The sequence below is a fragment of the Bubalus kerabau genome, chromosome 18, assembly GCF_029407905.1.
Source record: "Bubalus kerabau isolate K-KA32 ecotype Philippines breed swamp buffalo chromosome 18, PCC_UOA_SB_1v2, whole genome shotgun sequence".
In the NCBI taxonomy this organism is placed as follows: domain Eukaryota; kingdom Metazoa; phylum Chordata; class Mammalia; order Artiodactyla; family Bovidae; genus Bubalus; species Bubalus kerabau.
This window is the reverse complement of record NC_073641.1, coordinates 2,975,955-2,994,314: the sequence shown is the minus strand read 5'-3', so window position 1 is coordinate 2,994,314 and position 18,360 is coordinate 2,975,955. Positions and strand designations below refer to the sequence as shown.

The 18,360-nt window shown below is 44.1% G+C and overlaps 1 protein-coding gene across 3 annotated transcripts in view; it reads left to right on the top strand.

The window, feature by feature from the left end:
* Nucleotides 1-18,360, top strand: part of SLIT3 (slit guidance ligand 3) — a 781,214-nt gene that overhangs the window by 103,008 nt on the left and 659,846 nt on the right. For all 3 annotated transcript variants that reach the window (XM_055554942.1, XM_055554941.1, XM_055554944.1), the window contains exons 2-3: nucleotides 1,421-1,492; nucleotides 9,835-9,906. In XM_055554942.1, coding sequence (XP_055410917.1) covers nucleotides 1,421-1,492; nucleotides 9,835-9,906 — 144 coding nt within the window. The remainder of the gene's footprint in view (nucleotides 1-1,420; nucleotides 1,493-9,834; nucleotides 9,907-18,360) is intronic.

The following is an 18,360-nucleotide window of genomic DNA, read 5'->3' as shown; positions in this document are numbered from 1 at the left end:
TTATAGATACCTTGTTGAGATTCCAACTTGGCCAAAATCCTGAAAAGCTTCTCATCAGTAAGGCATGGTAAATAAGAATTAATTGCTCAGGCTTCATTATTAAGAACTGTAACATATTATCCATGGTCTTTTTAAAAAAAATCCTGTCTTCTTAGATAATTTTAGTGGACACGATATTTATACGATTGTTAACAGGTTCATTCTTGACTTTGACTTTTCCCTAATCTTGGTTTTCTGCCACCTAAGGGGCCTCCTTCTCCCTGACACCAATACTACATAATGCTTGGAGGTCTTCCATGGTACATTCTTCTCTTTGGGACCTTTTTCAGGAGCTTCAGCCTACAAGTTGGAGCCAGAGTAGTCCATGTAGCTGTCTTTACCTGTTGTTTGAGATTACTTTTGCCAGGCATATGTTCTGCTATGTTGGGTTATGGAGTTAAATGAGATATGGTCTTTGCCCTCAGAGAGTCTGCAGATTAGCTGGCAAATCAGCAAGTACCTGGATGAGTACCAAAGTAGTCAAGATTCTTTTGATATCAGGTGATAGAAAATTCAACTCAAACTGATTTAGGACAAAATATAAGGGAGAAAAGATAGATTGGCTCACATAATCTCAAAATACAGAGGAATCTGGTATCAGGCATGGGTGGATCCAGCTACTCACAGGATAAGCACCAGGAACCAGGCTCTCTTCATCTGCATCTGGAAAGTTCTCTCTTCATGGTATAGCTCAGTGGCTTCTGGCAGCTACAGTGGAGAGAAAGCTATTGGGAATTTGAGTCACACATGTACTTCTGAAACAGTTACTGTGGTCACAGGGAGTTCGTATGCTTGTAAGCCTGGCCTGGATCAAGTGCCCATCCTTAGAGCTGGGAAGAGGGATCAGCCCCACTTGTATTATATCAGGGCCAGGAAGCTTCCAAATAAAAATTTGTTATCTGAAGAAGGGGCAACAGAAGCCAGGCAGCTGAACATACCAGGCTCTACTACGTACATAATGGCTGCTACTGCTGCTAAGTTGCTTCAGTTGTGTCCGACTCTGTGTGACCCCACAGACGGCAGCCCACCAGGCTCCCCCATCCCTAGGATTCTCCAGGCAAGAACACTGGAGTGGGTTGCCATTTCCTTCTCCAATGCATGAAAGTGAAAAGTGAAAGTGAAGTCGCTCAGTCGTGTCCAACTCTTAGCGACCCCATGGACTGCAGCCTACCAGGGATTTTCCAGGCAAGAGTACATAATGGCTAGCTTACTCCATACAGTGTCCTTCAGCCTGGTTGGGCATGCTCTAGGGAATATCATTAATCATTGAAAGTGCCTTTTCCTGTAACAAGCAACATCCCTCCAGCCTGAGCCAGTCTGGGTTAAATAGACCATAATTGTAACCTGCAAAAATCTGACCCAAATTTGTTCTCTATTGCAGTGACCTGGACAGAAATAATATCACTAGGATCACCAAGATGGATTTTGCTGGACTTAAGAACCTCCGCGTCTTGTAAGTAGCATGAGGCTCTCCAGTGCATTTTCACCCTCAGCTCTTCAGCCTCATGAAATGTCCCACTGCCCTGACATCACACCTTCCAGCGCTGGGCAACTAGAAGTCAGCCTTCTGCAGCAGAAAGCCCTGTGTTGCACACCCGGGTTTCCTTCCTCAGCTGTCTCGTTCTGTGTCTCTGTGCTGTGGGCTGGACTAGACTGATGGAAGAAGTCTGTTCTAGTGACAGGGAAAACAGAAGGCAATCCATGAATAAACCATTGTGCCCAGCTTTTAGGATGGCAGCAGGGTCACGTTGGCTCACCATGCTTCCCTTCCGTAGAGGTTATGATGTCTTCTCCAGCCTGTGCATTAAAGAGCAAACCCTTGTCTATGTTCTGAAGTTGCGAGGACTAAGTGGAACAACACATACCTCTTTAACACGACACCTGGAAAAAGGGTAGTACTAAAAAGAAACATGAGCTCTTCCCGAAAAGAAAAAAAATGTAACGGGTGCATAGAGAATGGAAAAAGTAAGAATTCATTGACTTTTAAGTAGATTTAAGGAAATTGTGAGTAAATTAGAATTAATCAACTGTTATTATTTTGATATTTTTAGAATAATTAATACAGTATAACCAGAATTTTGTTGATCCAAAAATAGCTATAACATAGCCATAAAACTTCAACTTACTACATGAATTTCAACAACTGAAAATATCTGCACGTAGAAGAATAGGCTCTCAAAACTTATCCTAGGACTTCCGTTTCGTTGAATATATTGTCCAGTGATAAACAGAAGAAGGCCGACCATATATTAACCTCCTTATCTCATGTCTTTTATCATCATCTTATTAAAGTGGGCATTTTTTACTGTTCTGTTACTTGATATAAGACCAATTATTATTTTATGTAAGGGTAATATACTAATTTTAAATTGGACATTTTGTTAGGATAATTCAACAAAGCTTCCTGTTTTATTAAATGCTTTCTGGGCTTTCCTGCAATAGATTTGTAAATTTTTCATGCTGAAAAGAAAAAAAAAACATCAGTCTGGACAAAAGTTATTTATCTTGTTGCTTAATGGAGAGAAGGGGAGGAAGGAGGGGGAGAGTCAGACAGGGTCAGGGCACTTACTGAACACCTGCAGCTGCACAGACAGGTAGGAAGACTTGAGATGGGCATTGGTGGAGCTGGGCAGCAAGAAATGCTAGGCTTCATTGCTGAATGTTGGACACTTTCACCCACCCCTAAATATGAATGATAAGAAGCTACCTAAATGCGTGTCCACTGATGGATCTCAGATGATCAGAAGTACCAGAGAAGAGCCATTGGACCTCTTTACTTCCTGACTCAGAAGGTGATTTTGACCTGTAAGTGTGGTTCCAGACCGAGAGTGCAGCCTGATGTTTGTTATGTCATGGAATCTTCACTGGCAGATTTTTACTAGAAGTCGCAGCTAAAGTCTTGGTATCTAAAGCCACCTCCTTCTTTTTACTACCAGCCCTTTATAATACAGTGAATTTTATTCTACAGGCCAGAAATAGTAGGTTCTGGTCCTGACTTGGAATTTACTACCCACGTGACCTTGAGCAGATCACTGTACGCTTCTGGGCCTCAGTTTTCTTGTCTGTAAACTAGGGAGTGAATAGTATATTAGTTCTTGAGGGCTGCTGTTACAAAGTCTGTCAGTCATGCCCCACTCTTTGCGGCCCCATAGACTGTAGCCCCCCAGGCTCCTCTGTCCGTGGGATTCTCCAGGCAAGAATACTGGAGTGGGTTGCCATGCCCTTCTCCAGGGGATCTTCCCAACTCGGGGATCGAATCCATGTCTCCTGCATTGCGGGCAGATTCTTTACTGTCTGAGCCACCAGGGAAGCACCATATACTAGGTTACTTAAACAATAGAAGTTTATGGTCTCACATTTCTGGAGAAGTCCAGAATCAAGGTGCTGGCAGAGTAAGCTTCTGTCACGGACTGTGGAGGAAGGGTCTAGTGTGGCCTCTCTTCTAACGTCTGGTGGCCTCAGGAGTTTTCTGGCTTTGAGACAGTTGTTTCCAGGTCTCTCCACATTGTCTTCCCTTTATGCATGTCTATCTCTGTGGCCAAATTTCTCCTTTGTATAAGGATACTTGTCAGATTGGATTAGGGTTCATCCTAATGACCTAACTTTTTGTTTTAATTTGGCCACGCCATGCCCCCTGCCTTGGAAGCATGGAGTCCTAACCACTGGACCACCAGGGGAATCATGTAATGACCTCATTTTAACTTGACTACTCAGTAAAGACCCTGTATCCAAATAAGGCCACATTCTGATTTATTGGAAATTAAGTCTTCCACATATGAATTTGGGGAACATACAGTTTGACTCATAAAAAGTAGTTAGAAGTCCTAACCCTCGTAATGCCTTATGGTTTTGATGTATTCGAAAACAGTCTGTTTATTCTCACTGAAGCCTGTGGAACATCACTCGCATCGTGTTGTGTTCCTGATTGAGAAGTAAATATGATGATGATAATAACTGATGTATCTATGATGCCTTCCACAGACTAAGCTCTGTTACATAGTTACTAATGCTTATCTGCCCAGAGGAAACAGAGGCACAGATAGCTTAAGTGGTCCCAACTCTGCAGAGCAGGGAACGGAAGGAGGGGGACTCAGAAGCCAGAGTGTGTGTTTTCTAACCTCCATGCAGTGCCTCTGTTCGTTTATGTTATAGAAAGTTCGGGAAACCAGGAAGGTAATAGCCTAGCCATTTATAAATGCAGCATTGGCGTGCAGGTGACTGAGCCGAGCTCCCCCGAGCACTGGGGGATGGGGTGCTGGGACCCGAGCTCTGGGCCTCCAGCTAACAGGTGCTGCTCCCTCCACGTGTTCTCTGGTCTTGGGCCAGTACTCCGTCCTCCCACCATCCCGGGGTGGGGGAAGGCCCTTACCCTCTGCCAAGTCTTTCTTTTGCCCCAAGCAGTCATGTGTCTGTCAAATGACTGGCAGCTCTGACAAGCGTGTGGATCAGAATTGAGATGGGATAAAGGTGGGGGAGTTTCATGGCTCAGTGTTAGGGTGATTTTTATTAAAGAGATATAGGCAGTAAACTGCTGATTCCAGATCATTTACCAGCTTAAAGAAGAGACATTCCTCTATTTTTTCCATTTCTTTCTCTTGCATCTGTGGGAGATTTCCTTTCATACAAGTCAGAAATTGCAGCTAATGCTTCATTTTTCTAACAAAGTCAAAAATAACGCTTTGATTTTCTTACCATTACATCAGAAAGATGTAATAAAAATTCCAATTTCCATATCTGCTGTCTGCAAATAGAAAGTTTAAAATAAATAGAAAGTTTAAAATAATCACAGAAGATCATATTAATATCCTCTGGATGGTCTACAAGTTTCCTTTGACCACAGTTTGTCTTTGCAGTTAATTGGTACATTCTTCTTATTTTGATAAGCTGTGCCAAAATCCACCCCCCGCCCCCTTAACCTCCTAGACTCTGTTAATGCACCGTGTTTCATTATCTTACTTAGCAGCTCAAAGACAATCCATTCAAGTGGCCCTTTATTAGTGTGTAAGAATCTGCTGCGTGGAATAGCTGAAATGTTTTCTAACTCACACCAATATAATATCCCGACGTTTAAACCATATTTCCTCTCAATCTATTCTTTTTAGCTGAGTAACCTAGACAACTATCTTTTTTGAAAAACTTTCATCACACCTTGGCATAGTCCCTGTATCTGTTTCTTATTTACAGTTTATTGTGAGCCAGAAAAGATTCAATCATCTTGAATAATTTGAGCCTACCATCCATTTCCATGCAGAGCTGTTAATACAGTGCAGGTGAATGGACGAAAGCGGATGAAATGCAGATTGGGGAACTTTGGCTTCATCTAGAGGCGATTTTCCCCAAGAAAGTATATTCAGGGAGAAGATACAAGCATTGACTATAACAGTTTTTTCCTCCAAGGGGTGGGAATAGGCAAAGGTCTCTTCTGGTGTTATCAATTATATTCTCTTTCTTAGTAGTCTGTTGCAAGAGCTCTGCTATGCCCACAATGTGGGAACCAGCTTTATCCCAAATGGGGTTAATAAAATAGTTAAACTCCACCCCAGCCATCACCACATGGGGGCGATTTCCGATTCTGATCCAATGTTAAAACTAAAAATATAACAATGCCGAAAGAGCTGAAGATGAACACAACCCGTGTCCCCCTTATTCAGAACAGATTCAAGCCAGTCAGCCCTTCTGGGTGTCCAGCCTTTCCTGGATCCCCTGGCTCCTGTAGCTGGCCAGTGAAATGAGAGTGATAGCAACCATTAGCGCACTCTCCTCAACTGCCTGGAAGTCTGGACAGGAGGTTCGCACCACACTCCTTCAGTGATTCATTTATTCATCACACGTTGGTTATTTATTGAGCCTTTAAAAACCAGGTATTAGGCTGGATCCTGAAAGGTCTAGGAAGAAGGTCCAGAAGAGGCCCAAACTACCTTACCACTCAGGATCCCAGGAGGACACAGGAGGAGAGATCAATGAAGATTTGTTTGCAAAACTATGGGTAAGGTTAAGAGAAACCAGGATGAGTTGGTGCAGCTCCCTGGGGCTAGCAGCCGTCACTAGCATCCTTTGAGCCTCAAGGAACAGTGGGAGGAAGTGGTTACCTGAGCCCCGCAAAGGAAGGACTGCCAGTTAGCACTTGGGCTCTTAGGTAGAGAAACACAGTCAACTTGGAATGATCTGGCTGTGGGGGAGTTGGAATCAATCTCCCCACCTCCCTCACTCTTCTTCCAGCCACTCATCTCCTTCCTCTGGCTGAACCCCATAGGTAATCCAGAGTCAAGGACGCTTCTCGATGAAGACAGTATAGTAAGTTTGCTGCTGCCGCTGCTAAGTCTCTTCAGTCGTGTCCGACTCTGTGCGACCCCATAGACGGCAGCCCACCAGGCTCCCCTGGGATTCTCCAGGCAAGAATACTGGAGTGGGTTGCCATTTCCTTCTCCAAGTAAGTTATCTACTCCCCTACATAAGAACAAATTCTGTTCCGAGAGCACATTTGTAAGCCCTGTTTGTGCTTCCCAGGTGGTGCTGGTGATAAAGAACCTGCTTGCTGGGACTTTCCTGGTCAGTGGCTGAGACTCTGCACTCCCAATGCTGGGAGCCCGGGTTCGGTCCCTGGTCGGGGAACTAGATCCCACATGCCACATGCCGTAACTAAGACCCAGCACAGCCAAGTAAATGAAAAGAAAAAGAACCCGCCTGCCAGTGCAGGAGAGGTAGACACTCAGCTTCAATCTGTGGACTGGGAAGATGCCCTGGAGGAGGGCGTGGTAACCCACTCCAGTGTTCTTGCCTGGAGAATCCCATGGACAGAGGAGCCTGGTGGGCTATAGTCCATAGGGTGGCAGAGTTGGACGCAACTGAAGTGGCCTAGCACACACCAACAAAGTTGGTCTAGACTTTCCAACTAACAGAATCAGCTATATAGTACTGCACTGTAATAGGTTTATAATAGTTTTCACACAAATAATACATGACAGACAAACAGAAAAAATAAAGAAAACATGTTTAATCTTACAGTATACTCCTTGAAAAGTGCAGAATACAGTGCAGCATCTGGCATACAGCGACTGGCATCAGGTGAACGAGCAAGAAGAGTTACTGACGGGAAGAGGGAGAGGAGGGGGATGGTAGAGCTGGAGGACCGTCAGCAACAGGAGGTGGAGGGCACGCTGCTGTTTCACTCCCGCCTCGTGTGACTGGACATATGAACACATGTCCGCACGTTTGAAAGTTCGCAACTTGAAGGTTTGTGTGTAGAGAACTTACTATAAAACTGAGCCTGCTAGGGCTTGACCAGGGAGGAGAAGGGGTAGGTATCCAACCGTCTCTTCTAGTTCCCTTTCTGAAATAAACTGATAGTGTTAGAGTAATTAGGACAGAACTAAGAGATTCCTCATGGGAGGTTGGAGTTAGATTCCTTTAGAAACCCTGAGGGAACGTGACACTCAGCCACCTTAGTGTTGCTCCTTGTAACAACTGAGAAGTAGTGACAACAGACTCTGTGATGGATTGATTGACAGTAAAAACCCAGCTGAACAAACCCTCGGTAACTCACATTGCACTGGTCGGGTTTAGCAAGAGGCGCTAGTGAGTCTATTAGTATTCCAAGGCCCTCCTTGCCATATGGCAGGATGGGAAAGAAAGAGAAGGGAAGGAAAAGAACATTTATTAAGCCTCTGATTGTACTCTAGATCCTGGGCAAGATCATTTATACACTTTTTCCACTTTTAATCTCACAAGGGCTTAGTTTGTGTGTGTGATTTTACAAATGAGGAAGCTGAGTCTCTGAGAGGTTGACTAGACAGTCCAGTATCACACCGTCAGTTAGTGAACAAGCTGGAAAGGGATTCTCAACCAAATTTGAGAAGCACACCAGACTGGGAGGGAGAGCGTACCATGTGGCATTATATGCATAATTTCTCCTTGGAAGAGTCTAAGCTTACCTTTCTACTCCTTGGAGCCCATACATTTTAAGCAAGGAGCCTGTATGAGGCCAGCCTACAGGGTCAGGAGTAACATCAATGTGTGAATCCCAGTGGATGAGGATTCTGGCCAGCTGTTCGTATGCTGTGCTGTGCTTAGTCACTCAGTTGTGTCTGACTGTTTGTGACCTCATGGACTGTAGCCTGCCAGGCTCCTCTGTCCTTGGGGATTCTCCATGCAAGAATACTGGAGTGGGTAGCCTTTCCCTTTTCCAGGGGATCTTCCCAACCCAGGGATCGAACCCAGGTCTCCTGCTTTGCAGGCGGATTCTTTACAGTCTGAACCACCAGGGAAGCCAAGGAATACTGGAGTGGGTAGCCTTCCCCTTCTCCAGGGGATCTGCCCCAACCCAGGAATCAAACCGGGGTCTCCTGCATTGCAGGCGGATTCTTTACCAGCTGAGCTACAAGGGAAGCCCCAGCTGTTCAAATTGGAAAATATAAGCTGATTTTCCTAAAAGGGTTTCTTTTGTAGGGTGTGTATATGTGTGTATACTATCCTGAATTTTAATTGTTTGCAACAATTTCACAAACATGTAAAATATCATTGAACCCAAAGCAAATACCTCCATCACTCTGGTAGTCAGAAACCTCATGTGTCCTGGACCAGGCTTCTCTGATGTAAAATCAGTGTGTGCCCAAGGTCCTCTTGAGTGTTTTATTCATACACTAAGCCTGTGAAGTGGCTGCTGTGCTGGGAACCTGTGTTAGGGCTGGGACTGTGAGGATGAACAGCAGACCTTCCCTTCTTTGTTCTTAGGCATTGTGAGGAAGATTACTTGGAAATAAACACAAAGCCCTGAGTGTTAAGCCTGAGAAGTGCAGGGGGTTATGAAATATCTCACAGGTGGAGGGCTGGCATGCATGGACTCATTTTTGAAGTGAAAACCAAGCTTCTCCAAGGCTACTCTTCCTTCCTTCTGCCTTTCCTTCAGGTGCCTCAGGGCACCTCTCCTTCTGCCTCATCCAGAGGAACCTTCAGCCCTTTGAAAATGCCACCTTCCAAAGAAACATCTTCAGCCACAATTGCATCCTCGCTAAGTCCCATTCGACCACCAGGGGCAGCCGTGGATGGAAACTGTGCAGCCTCATCTCTTCTCTTCCCTGCTGTTCAGCTAATTCATTTTAAGCTGCTTTTTTTTTTTTAAGTTTAGGGGAACAAATGTTTCATTGTACATTCAATTTTCAGGATATGCCACATGCATGAATCAAACTTTTAATCATCTGCTTGAAGGGCTTTGGAGATGGGTAGAGTTGGTGACTGGGGAGACCTAGCTTTTGTGACCATCACCTTCACGTTGGGAGCAGACGGGCCTGGGGCAGGTGGACTTCCTGGCGCAGGGAGGCACACCCAACGGTAGCTTCAGCCTTTCTTCGAGGTGACCCAGAGACAAAGTGAGCAGAGAAAGCCCTTTCAATGAAGTATTTTTGAATCTTTGGAGGAGGGAGCTCCGAGGGAAGAGATGCTGAATATATGTGTGGTTTTTTTTTTTTTGTAAGAAGCAGCTTTTACCTCTTCTTTTTCTGTATAACATCCTGCAGTGCTTAGAGAGGGGAGGACATTTGCTGAGAACATTCTTAAAATAGAGGCATGGAAACCAATCTGTCAGGTAGAAGTGTGCAGGCGGCGAAACCCTGGTTACCGTGGCACCAAGCTGGGATGTGAAGTATCTTGTCCCACCAGACTGATCCCGGCTGCGGGGGAGGGGTGGGCATCAGAGGGTCACGGGAGGGGCTGAGTGACCATGCCCGCGTGGCCCTAAGCCTAGTACGAGAATCCGTGAGCCTCGTTCTTCCTTGACCAATGCTACCTCTTTGGTTCCAGGCATCTGGAAGACAACCAGGTCAGCGTCATCGAGAGAGGTGCCTTCCAGGATCTGAAGCAGCTGGAGCGATTGTAAGTACACACGGCCCCCTTTCTTGAAAAGCCTTATTTGTTTGTAAATTGGCTTCACTGTGGCCTCTCTAAGAAAAAAAAAAAAAAAGATGCTCCAATGTTTAATAAAATGTTTGCTATTATATTTAGAGCATATTGGATGCCTGTTAAAGAGACACTGAGATCCACTTAATCTTTTTTTTCTTTAAAAGATGCTAGAATTGGCATCTGGAGCTTGTTTTTCTGCCTCCCGGCCTTGAGCTGTCTCTGGGTAGCTGTGCGTGGGGCTGGTTCCTGCCCAAGCCTCAGCCTTCCCTCTAGTGGGTGAAGAAGTTCGTTGAATGTATGTGTGGGATAACCACAGTTGGTTATCCCTGCCGTGGAAACCAGCATCAGATGCTCCCTATTCCTGTGCAGGGGGGGCAGGCTCCCTCCTCAGGCCCTGTCTTTCAGGCCCCTGTGTCCCACTGTCCTGGGAGAAGACGGACAGGCGGGGTGGGCCTGCGCCTCCTCTGAGGGAGCATCAGCCCATGTCAGGAAGCCCCCATACTTCCAAGAGAGATTGTGTTGCCAGTGGTTTAAAAATAGCCCACTGTTCTGACTCTGTCAGAGGGAGAGAATGAAAGGGAGTGGAGATGGGAGATGGATGGAGCCTCCATTTGTTCTGTTAATGCTTTTGCAGAAAACCCTTGGGTCACCATGATGAGGGGTCTCCTCAGATAGTTGAGTGGGCAGCTTCACCTTTCCTTGGTTAATCACATCTGGCAGCTCATAGCATCTGGATATTTGCTTTGTGCCGCTGGAGAGGGGATTGTCCCCAAGAGCACTCAGTCGCGCTGGTGGGCGGCTCTTTCTGTGCTTCCTTCTGTATCCCGGTTGACCTGATATTTCAGCCTCCTTCTTCATCAGGGGGCGAGGCTGTAGCAGCTCACTGCTCCTCCAACTTACCTGGAAGGATGTTCCCAATTTACCTGTCTTGTCTATAGCGGTGGGCCTGCCAACAACTGGTTAGCTTTGTGATTTGCCTTCTTTTCCCTTGGAGTCATTCTCTGTGGGGTGACCTGAGAAAGGGAAGGGACATTACCCAGCAAAATCCTTACTCCCCACTCTGTGGTATGAACTGTCTCATTCACTGTTTTCCTTCCAGGTCAAAGGTCAACATATGTTCCATTGTTGTTGGTTTGAAAATAGGACATTAATTTCTTACAAGGGAAAATAGATTAAAAAAAAAAAAGAATGTTGCCACTGTTTATACCTTTGACAGTGACAGTGTTAGTCGCTCAGTTGTGTCCAACTCTTTGTGACCCCACGGACTGTAGCTCACCACCTCTTCTGTCCATGGAATTCTCCTGGCAAGAATACTGGAGTGAGTTGCCATTCCCTTCTCCAGGGTATCTTCCTGACCCAGGGATCAAACGCAGGTCTCCTGCATTTCAGACAAACTCTCTACTGTCTTAGCCACCAGGGCTTCATTTCTTAAAATTTTAACTCTTCTCCTTATTTAGACCAAGGAAAAAAATAAAATATTTGTTGAACTTGCTTCCTTTGTATGAAGTACTCAGCGTTTATGTGGATGAATAAATACAAAATCCTTTGTCAGGAGGCCACTTGTTGCTTATTCTTCTGATTAGAAGTGTAAATAAATTCCCAATTCATTAATTTCATGGTTGCTGGGAAGGAACTAATAGAGTCCTTTGGACACGCTGGGAATTGGGCCAGTACATTACATACTATCTGTTATTGTATCCCCACAAAATTCCTGTGAGGTGTGATTACCCTCATTTTGTAGATGAAGAAACAGAGGCTGAGGGAGATGAAGCCAAAGGATTGCGAGAGGGAGCCAAGATTCAAAGCCACATCTGTCTGACATCAAAGCCCACCTCCTTTCATATTTCTGTGCTGCAGACATGAGATGAAGTGTGATCTTTAGCAATGGCCCTGCAAACAGCCTCTCACATACCCACTGAACTCTGGGGAATATTGGTGGAATAGTCTAGAAAAAGGCACTTTTCTTTGGCTTGGTGAGTATGGCTGAAATATCTTGCATGTCTGGGGGACTAAGAGGATTACAGTTGTAGGGTAAGCCTGGCTGTTTCTCTCCTCTGGTGTATTAGGAAGGTCATCTAGCTGTTGTACAAGATAAACACTCAAATTTCACAGCTTTACAGGGTGGAAGTTTACTTCTTATTCATAGCAAACCCAGTGTGGGCATTCCTGGTTGCTGGGCTTTTCTCCTCCAAGGGGAGACTTCGAGACAAGGACTCCTTCTGCTCCACTCTGCAATTTCTAAATCTTGGCTTCTGAGGTACCATTATTTGTCTACATCAAGCCACTGGACGGGAAAACAGTAGGGAGGACTGCGAGTGGGAGGTTTACATGGGAAAGAACTGGAAAGACTACATATTACTTCTGCTGTTAGATGCCCTGGGTTGAAACTCAGCCACATGGCCACAGGGGAGGCTGAGAAAACTGTTGAGCTATATGTGCTGTAAGTAGAAGAAACAGGCTTAGCGAACAGCCAGATCGTCTCTGACTTCCGTTGCAAGTGAGTGGAAAAACACTTGGTCAGGGAGAAGAGTGGAAGTAGAGGCAGCTGGACTAGTATGCGCAGCTGGACAGGCTCCTCACTGAAGGCCTTTCAGAATCGGGGTGTGTGTGTGAGAGAGAGAGAGAGAGCCTTTCAGCATCGGGGTGTGTGTGTGAGAGAGAGAGAGAGAGCCTTTCAGCATTGGGGTGTGTGTGTGAGAGAGAGAGACAGAGAGAGAGAGAGAGAGAGAGAGAGCCTTGCAGCATCGGGGTGTGTGTGTGTGAGAGAGAGAGAGAGAGCCTTGCAGCATCGGGGTGTGTGTGTGTGTGTGAGAGAGAGAGAGCCTTTCAGAATCGGGGTGTGTGTGTGTGAGAGAGAGAGAGAGAGAGAGAGAGAGAGAGCCTTTCAGCATCGGGGGGTGAGAGAGAGAGAGAGAGAGAGAGAGCCTTTCAGCATCGGAGTGTGTGTGTGAGAGAGAGAGAGAGAGCCTTTCAGCATTGGGGTGTGTGTGTGAGAGAGAGAGAGACAGAGAGAGAGAGAGAGAGAGAGAGCGCCTTTCAGCATCGGGGTGTGTGTGTGTGTGTGTGAGAGAGAGAGAGAGAGAGCGCCTTTCAGCATCGGGGGGTGTGTGTGTGTGTGAGAGAGAGAGAGAGAGAGAGAGAGCGCCTTTCAGCATCAGGGTGTGTGTGTGTGTGTGAGAGAGAGAGAGAGCGCCTTTCAGCATCGGGGTGTGTGTGTGTGTGTGAGAGAGAGAGAGAGAGAGAGCGCCTTTCAGCATCGGGGGGTGTGAGAAAGAGAGCGAGAGAGCCTTGCAGCATCAGGGTGTGTGAGAGAGAGAGAGAGAGCCTTTCAGCATCGGGCTGTGTGTGTGTGAGAGAGAGAGAGAGAGAGCGCCTTTCAGCATCGGGGGGTGTGTGTGTGTGTGTGTGTGTGAGAGAGAGAGAGAGAGAGAGAGAGAGAGATGGCTAGTGTGTCTTGACTCGTGATTATCGGGTTTGGGGTGTCCAGTCTGCCCCCAGTGGATTCGCTGTTAATAACGGAAGAGGTGGATGGCTGCTTGTGCCACTGCGTCCCTAGGCTTTGAAAGGAAGTGAAAGTCAAGCGTTAGTTGCTCAGTCATGTCCGACTCTTTGTGACCCAATGGGCTGTAGCCCACCAGGCTCCTCTGGTGTCCCTGGGATTTTCCTGCAAGAATACTTGGAATCCACTGAAATGGATTTCCATTCCCTTCTCCAGGGGATCTTCCCAACTGCTGGCTTAATTTACCTCTGTCTCTGTATTTCATAGTAGAATAATCTTTATGGATTATACTCTAAAAAGGAGGCTGAAAATTGTAACACTTTTGTAATGTTTATTTTCATTTGAGCTGATCATTATTGGTGTAATCTCTTTCAGGGATTATGGGGAAAAGGGAGAGAATTCTATCCTTCAGGTCTCTGCTGAGAGGAATTCTCTCTGTCTCCATGAAAAGACCCTTGCCCCAGATTGCGTGAGGTGCTCCTTCCCTCATGACTACACATGTTGGTCCATATCATAGCCTTTATGCCATATTTTAATTTCTTATTTGCCTGATTGTCTATCCCCAGAACTATGAGTATGTTGAATGAGGAATTGCATTCCATCTAACTGTTACTCTCAAAGCCTTGTGCAAAGCATGATACTAATAGTAAGCACTTGTAGTGCTTACTCATCAAATACAGTGGTTTTGAACTGGGACCAGTTTTTCCTGCTAGAGGACCCCTGGCGATGTCTAGAGACGTCTTTCCTTACAACTGCAGGATGCTGATGACATATAATGACTAGAAGTCAGGAGTTCTGCTGAACAACCTACAATGTATAGAACAGCTCCCAGATCAAAGAATTACCCAGCCCAAAATGTTGTTAGTGCTGAGGTTGAGAATCTCTCTTCTTTCTCTGTTATGCGTCAGATGCCATTTTAGTAATGATATAGGCCATCTCATTTAATCCATATAACATTATGAGGTTAGAATGATCACATTCCTGATGTGACAAAATATAAAATTCAAAGCATTGACTAAATGTGCTTATTCTAAATCTAATAGCTAGAGCTTGCTTCTGATTTTGAGGAAGTATACAGGATAGGGGAGCAGGTTTTTAAATAAACCCAAGAGAAAACAAGTAAATCCTGTGAACATTCTACAAGATAACTGCCCTGATCTGTTCAAAAAGTTAGTGTTATGAAGGAGATGGGATTTGACTTCTACTTTAGAAGAAGCTTAGGGTAGAAAAAGTAGTACAAAAATTGGGAAGGTCAATGGAGTTTAAGTGTTTGAAGATCTTTGAATTATGCAGAAAGTGATAGTGGTACTGATATTTATTGCTTTATTAAATGAAGGATGCATATTATAATCTGTAAGATAGCTATTAAAAAGGATAGTTAAAAAAATATAACTTAGTGGGGGGAGAAATGATACCAAAAAATGTGGCTAATTCAAATAAGGGATAAAGGGAAAGTAAAAGGGACACAGAATAAAATGAGACAAAGAAAACAAATATTAAGATGATGTATTTAAATACAAACATATCATGATTATTTTGTATGACAATGATTAATACTTTAAAAGACACAGATTGTCAGGATGGATTAAAAGAAAACAATAATTATGTGATTCTTCTAAAAGAGGAACATTAGGCAAAAAGAGAGAGAAAAGTTGAAAGTGAAAGGATAGACAATGACCCTGTGAGGACACTAACGAGTAGAAGGCTGATGTAGCTAAGTTAACACAGACGAGATGAACTTCACAACAAGAAACATGAATGGAGATAAAGAGGGATGTTTCATAACGATAAAGGAGTGAATCAATCAGGAAGGAGCAGCGGACCTGCACTGGACATACTATTATGTGTAGTGTGCATGTGTGTGTGAGTTGTTGTCAGTCTCTAAGTTGTGTTCCACTTCTTTGCGAACCCGTGAACTATATAACAAGCCGGACTTCCCTGTCCTTTACTATCTCCAGGAGTTTGCTCAACCTCATGCCCAGTGAATTACTGAGGCCATCCAGCCACCTCATCATCTGTCACCTTGTTCTCCTCTTGCTGTCAGTCTTTCCCAGCATCAGGATCTTTCCCAATCAGTCGGCTCTTTGCATCAGGTGGCCAAAGTGTTGCAGCTCCAGCATCAGTCCTTCCAATGAATATTCAGGACTGATTTCCTTTAGGATGGACTGGTTTGATCTTGCTGTCCAAGAGACTCTTAAGAGTCTTCTCCAGCACCACAGTTCGAAAGCATCCATTCTTTGGTGCTCAGCCTTCTTTGTGGTCTAACTCTCACATCCATACCTGACTACTAGAAAAGCCATAGCTTTGACTATATAGACCTTGGTAGGCAAAGTGATGTCTCTGCTTTTTAATATGCTGTCTAGGTTGGTCCGGAGAAGGCAATGGCAACCCACTCCAGTACTCTTGCCTGGAAAATCCCATGCATGGAGGAGCCTGGTAGGCTGCAGTCCGTGGGGTCGTGAAGAGTCGGATACGACCGAGCGACTTCACTTTCACTTTTCACTTTCATGCATTGGAGAAGGAAATGGCAAGCGGACCTGCACTGGAAATGGCAAGAACCCACTCCAGTGTTCTTGCCTGGAGAATCCCAGGGATGGCAGAGCCTGGTGGGCTGCCGTCTATGGGGTCACACAGAGTTGGACATGACTGAAGCGACTTAGCAGCAGCAGCAGCAGCAGCAGGTTGGTCATAACTTTTCTTTCAAGGAGCAAGCGTCTTTTAGTTTTGTGACTGCAGTCACCATCCACAGTGATTTTGGAGTCCAGGAAAATAACATCTGTCACTGTTTCCACTTTTTCCCCCATCTATTTGCCATGAAGTGATGGGACTGGATGCCATGATCTTAGTTTTATGAATGTTGAGTTTTAAGCCAGCTTTTTCACTCTCCTCTTTCACCTTCATCAAGAGGCTCTTTAGTTCCTCTGTGCTTTCTGCCTTGTCTGAGGTTGTTGATATTTCTCCTGGCGATCTTGATTCTAGCTGTGCTTCATCCAGCCCGGCATTTCGCATAATGAACTCTGCATATAAGTCAAATAAGCAGGGTGACAATATACAGCCTTGATGTACTCCTTTCCCAATTTTGAACTAGTCTGTTGTTCCATATATAGTGTATATTAAAACCATATTCTGAAGATACAGAAAACAAATATTGACAAAACTAAATGGATAAAGAGACAAGTTTCTAATCATTTAAGATAAGGTCCTTCAATTGATGAACAGGTAGAGAAAACTGTTAGTAACAGTATAGAATATTTTAATGACAAGGTTTACAAACCTGACCAACTTGAAACAAAGAGAACAATACAACCAGGAAGTGTAGAATAACCATTTATTCAGGTTCGTGTAGAACTTTTATGAAATACTGCTCTGGAAAGCAGGTCTCAACAATTATCAAAGTATTAAAGTCATAAGGAGCATTTTCTCTGACCACAGTAGAAATACAGAAATCAACAACAACAACAAAAATAGTAAGTAGAAATTTTCAAAATATTTAGAAACTGAATGATATTCCTGTAAATAATCTGTGAGTCAAAAAACATTTCATGATGGAAATTGGATATATTTTTTAGAATGTTAAAAAACATCCAGTATATCACAAAATATGGATTGCAGCCAAAGTCATGCCTAGAGGAAAATGTATAGCCTTTAAGCATATTATTTGATTTATGTATAGTACCTATTTAAAATGAAGTAAGATTAAAATCTTTATTAAAATACCTTTATTAAGATGTAAGGAGCATCTCCCTTTCCTGTGGTAAAGAATCTTCCTGCCAATGCAGGAAATGCAGAGAGACACAGGTTTGATCCCTGGGTTGGGAAGATGCCCTGGAATAGGAAATGGCAAACTACTCCAGTATTCTTGCCTAGAAAATTCCATGGATGTAGAAGCCTGGTGGGCTACAGTCCATGGGGTCACAAAGAGTTGGCTATGACTGAATGAGTGTGAACACACAAAAGGAGCTAGAGAAAGCAGAAGGGAGAAAATGAATAATAGCAGAAGTGTGTGACACAGAAAGCCTTTAAAAAAGCAACCTTTCATTCCTGAAAAAATGATAAGAGCCAACAAGGCTTATTAGAAAGCAAAAAAGAAGGAAGACTAAATTACTGATATGCAGGATAAAATGAGGGACATAAGTATGGATTTGCCAAGATTGGAATGATAGTAAGAGCAAATTTTGAAGAACTTTATTTCAAGGATTTTAAAGATTAAGTGAAATTAAAAACTAAAACAAGAAGTAGAAAATATATATAATCCTACTGCAAGGAGATCCAACCAGTCCATTCTAGAGGAGATCAGCTCTGGGTGTTCATTGGAAGGAGTGATGCTGAAGCTGAAACTCCAGTACTTTGGCCACCTCATGTGAAGAGTTGACTCATTGAAAAACACTCTGATGCTGGGAGGGATTGGGGGCAGGAGGAGAAGGGGACGACAGAGGATGAGATGGCTGGATGGCATCACTGACTCGATGGACGTGAGTCTGAGTGAACTCCGGGAGTTGGTGATGGACGGGGAGGCCTGGCGTGCTGCAATTCATGGGGTCGCAAAGAGTCGGACACGACTGAGCGACTGAACTGAACTGAACTGAAAATCTAATTAAACCTTTAATTTAAATTAAATGAAATAAGCCTTTAATTTAATCTAAATATTTCCCTAAGAACTGTCTAAGCTCAGATGGCTTCATCAGTAAATTGTACCAAAGTTTTAAGAAATAAATAGTATCAATTTAACATAAACCCATTTTATAAAGAAAATCAACTTTAGTCATTTGGAGAGCATAACCTTTATAGCAAAACCCAACAAAGCATTTCAAGAGAAAATATAAAAGTATGGATTGCATACAGCATATTTCATGAGTATTTATCTGAATTTCCTAGCAAAATATTAGTGAAATGAATTTGGCAATACCCAAAAAGGATATATTATAGCC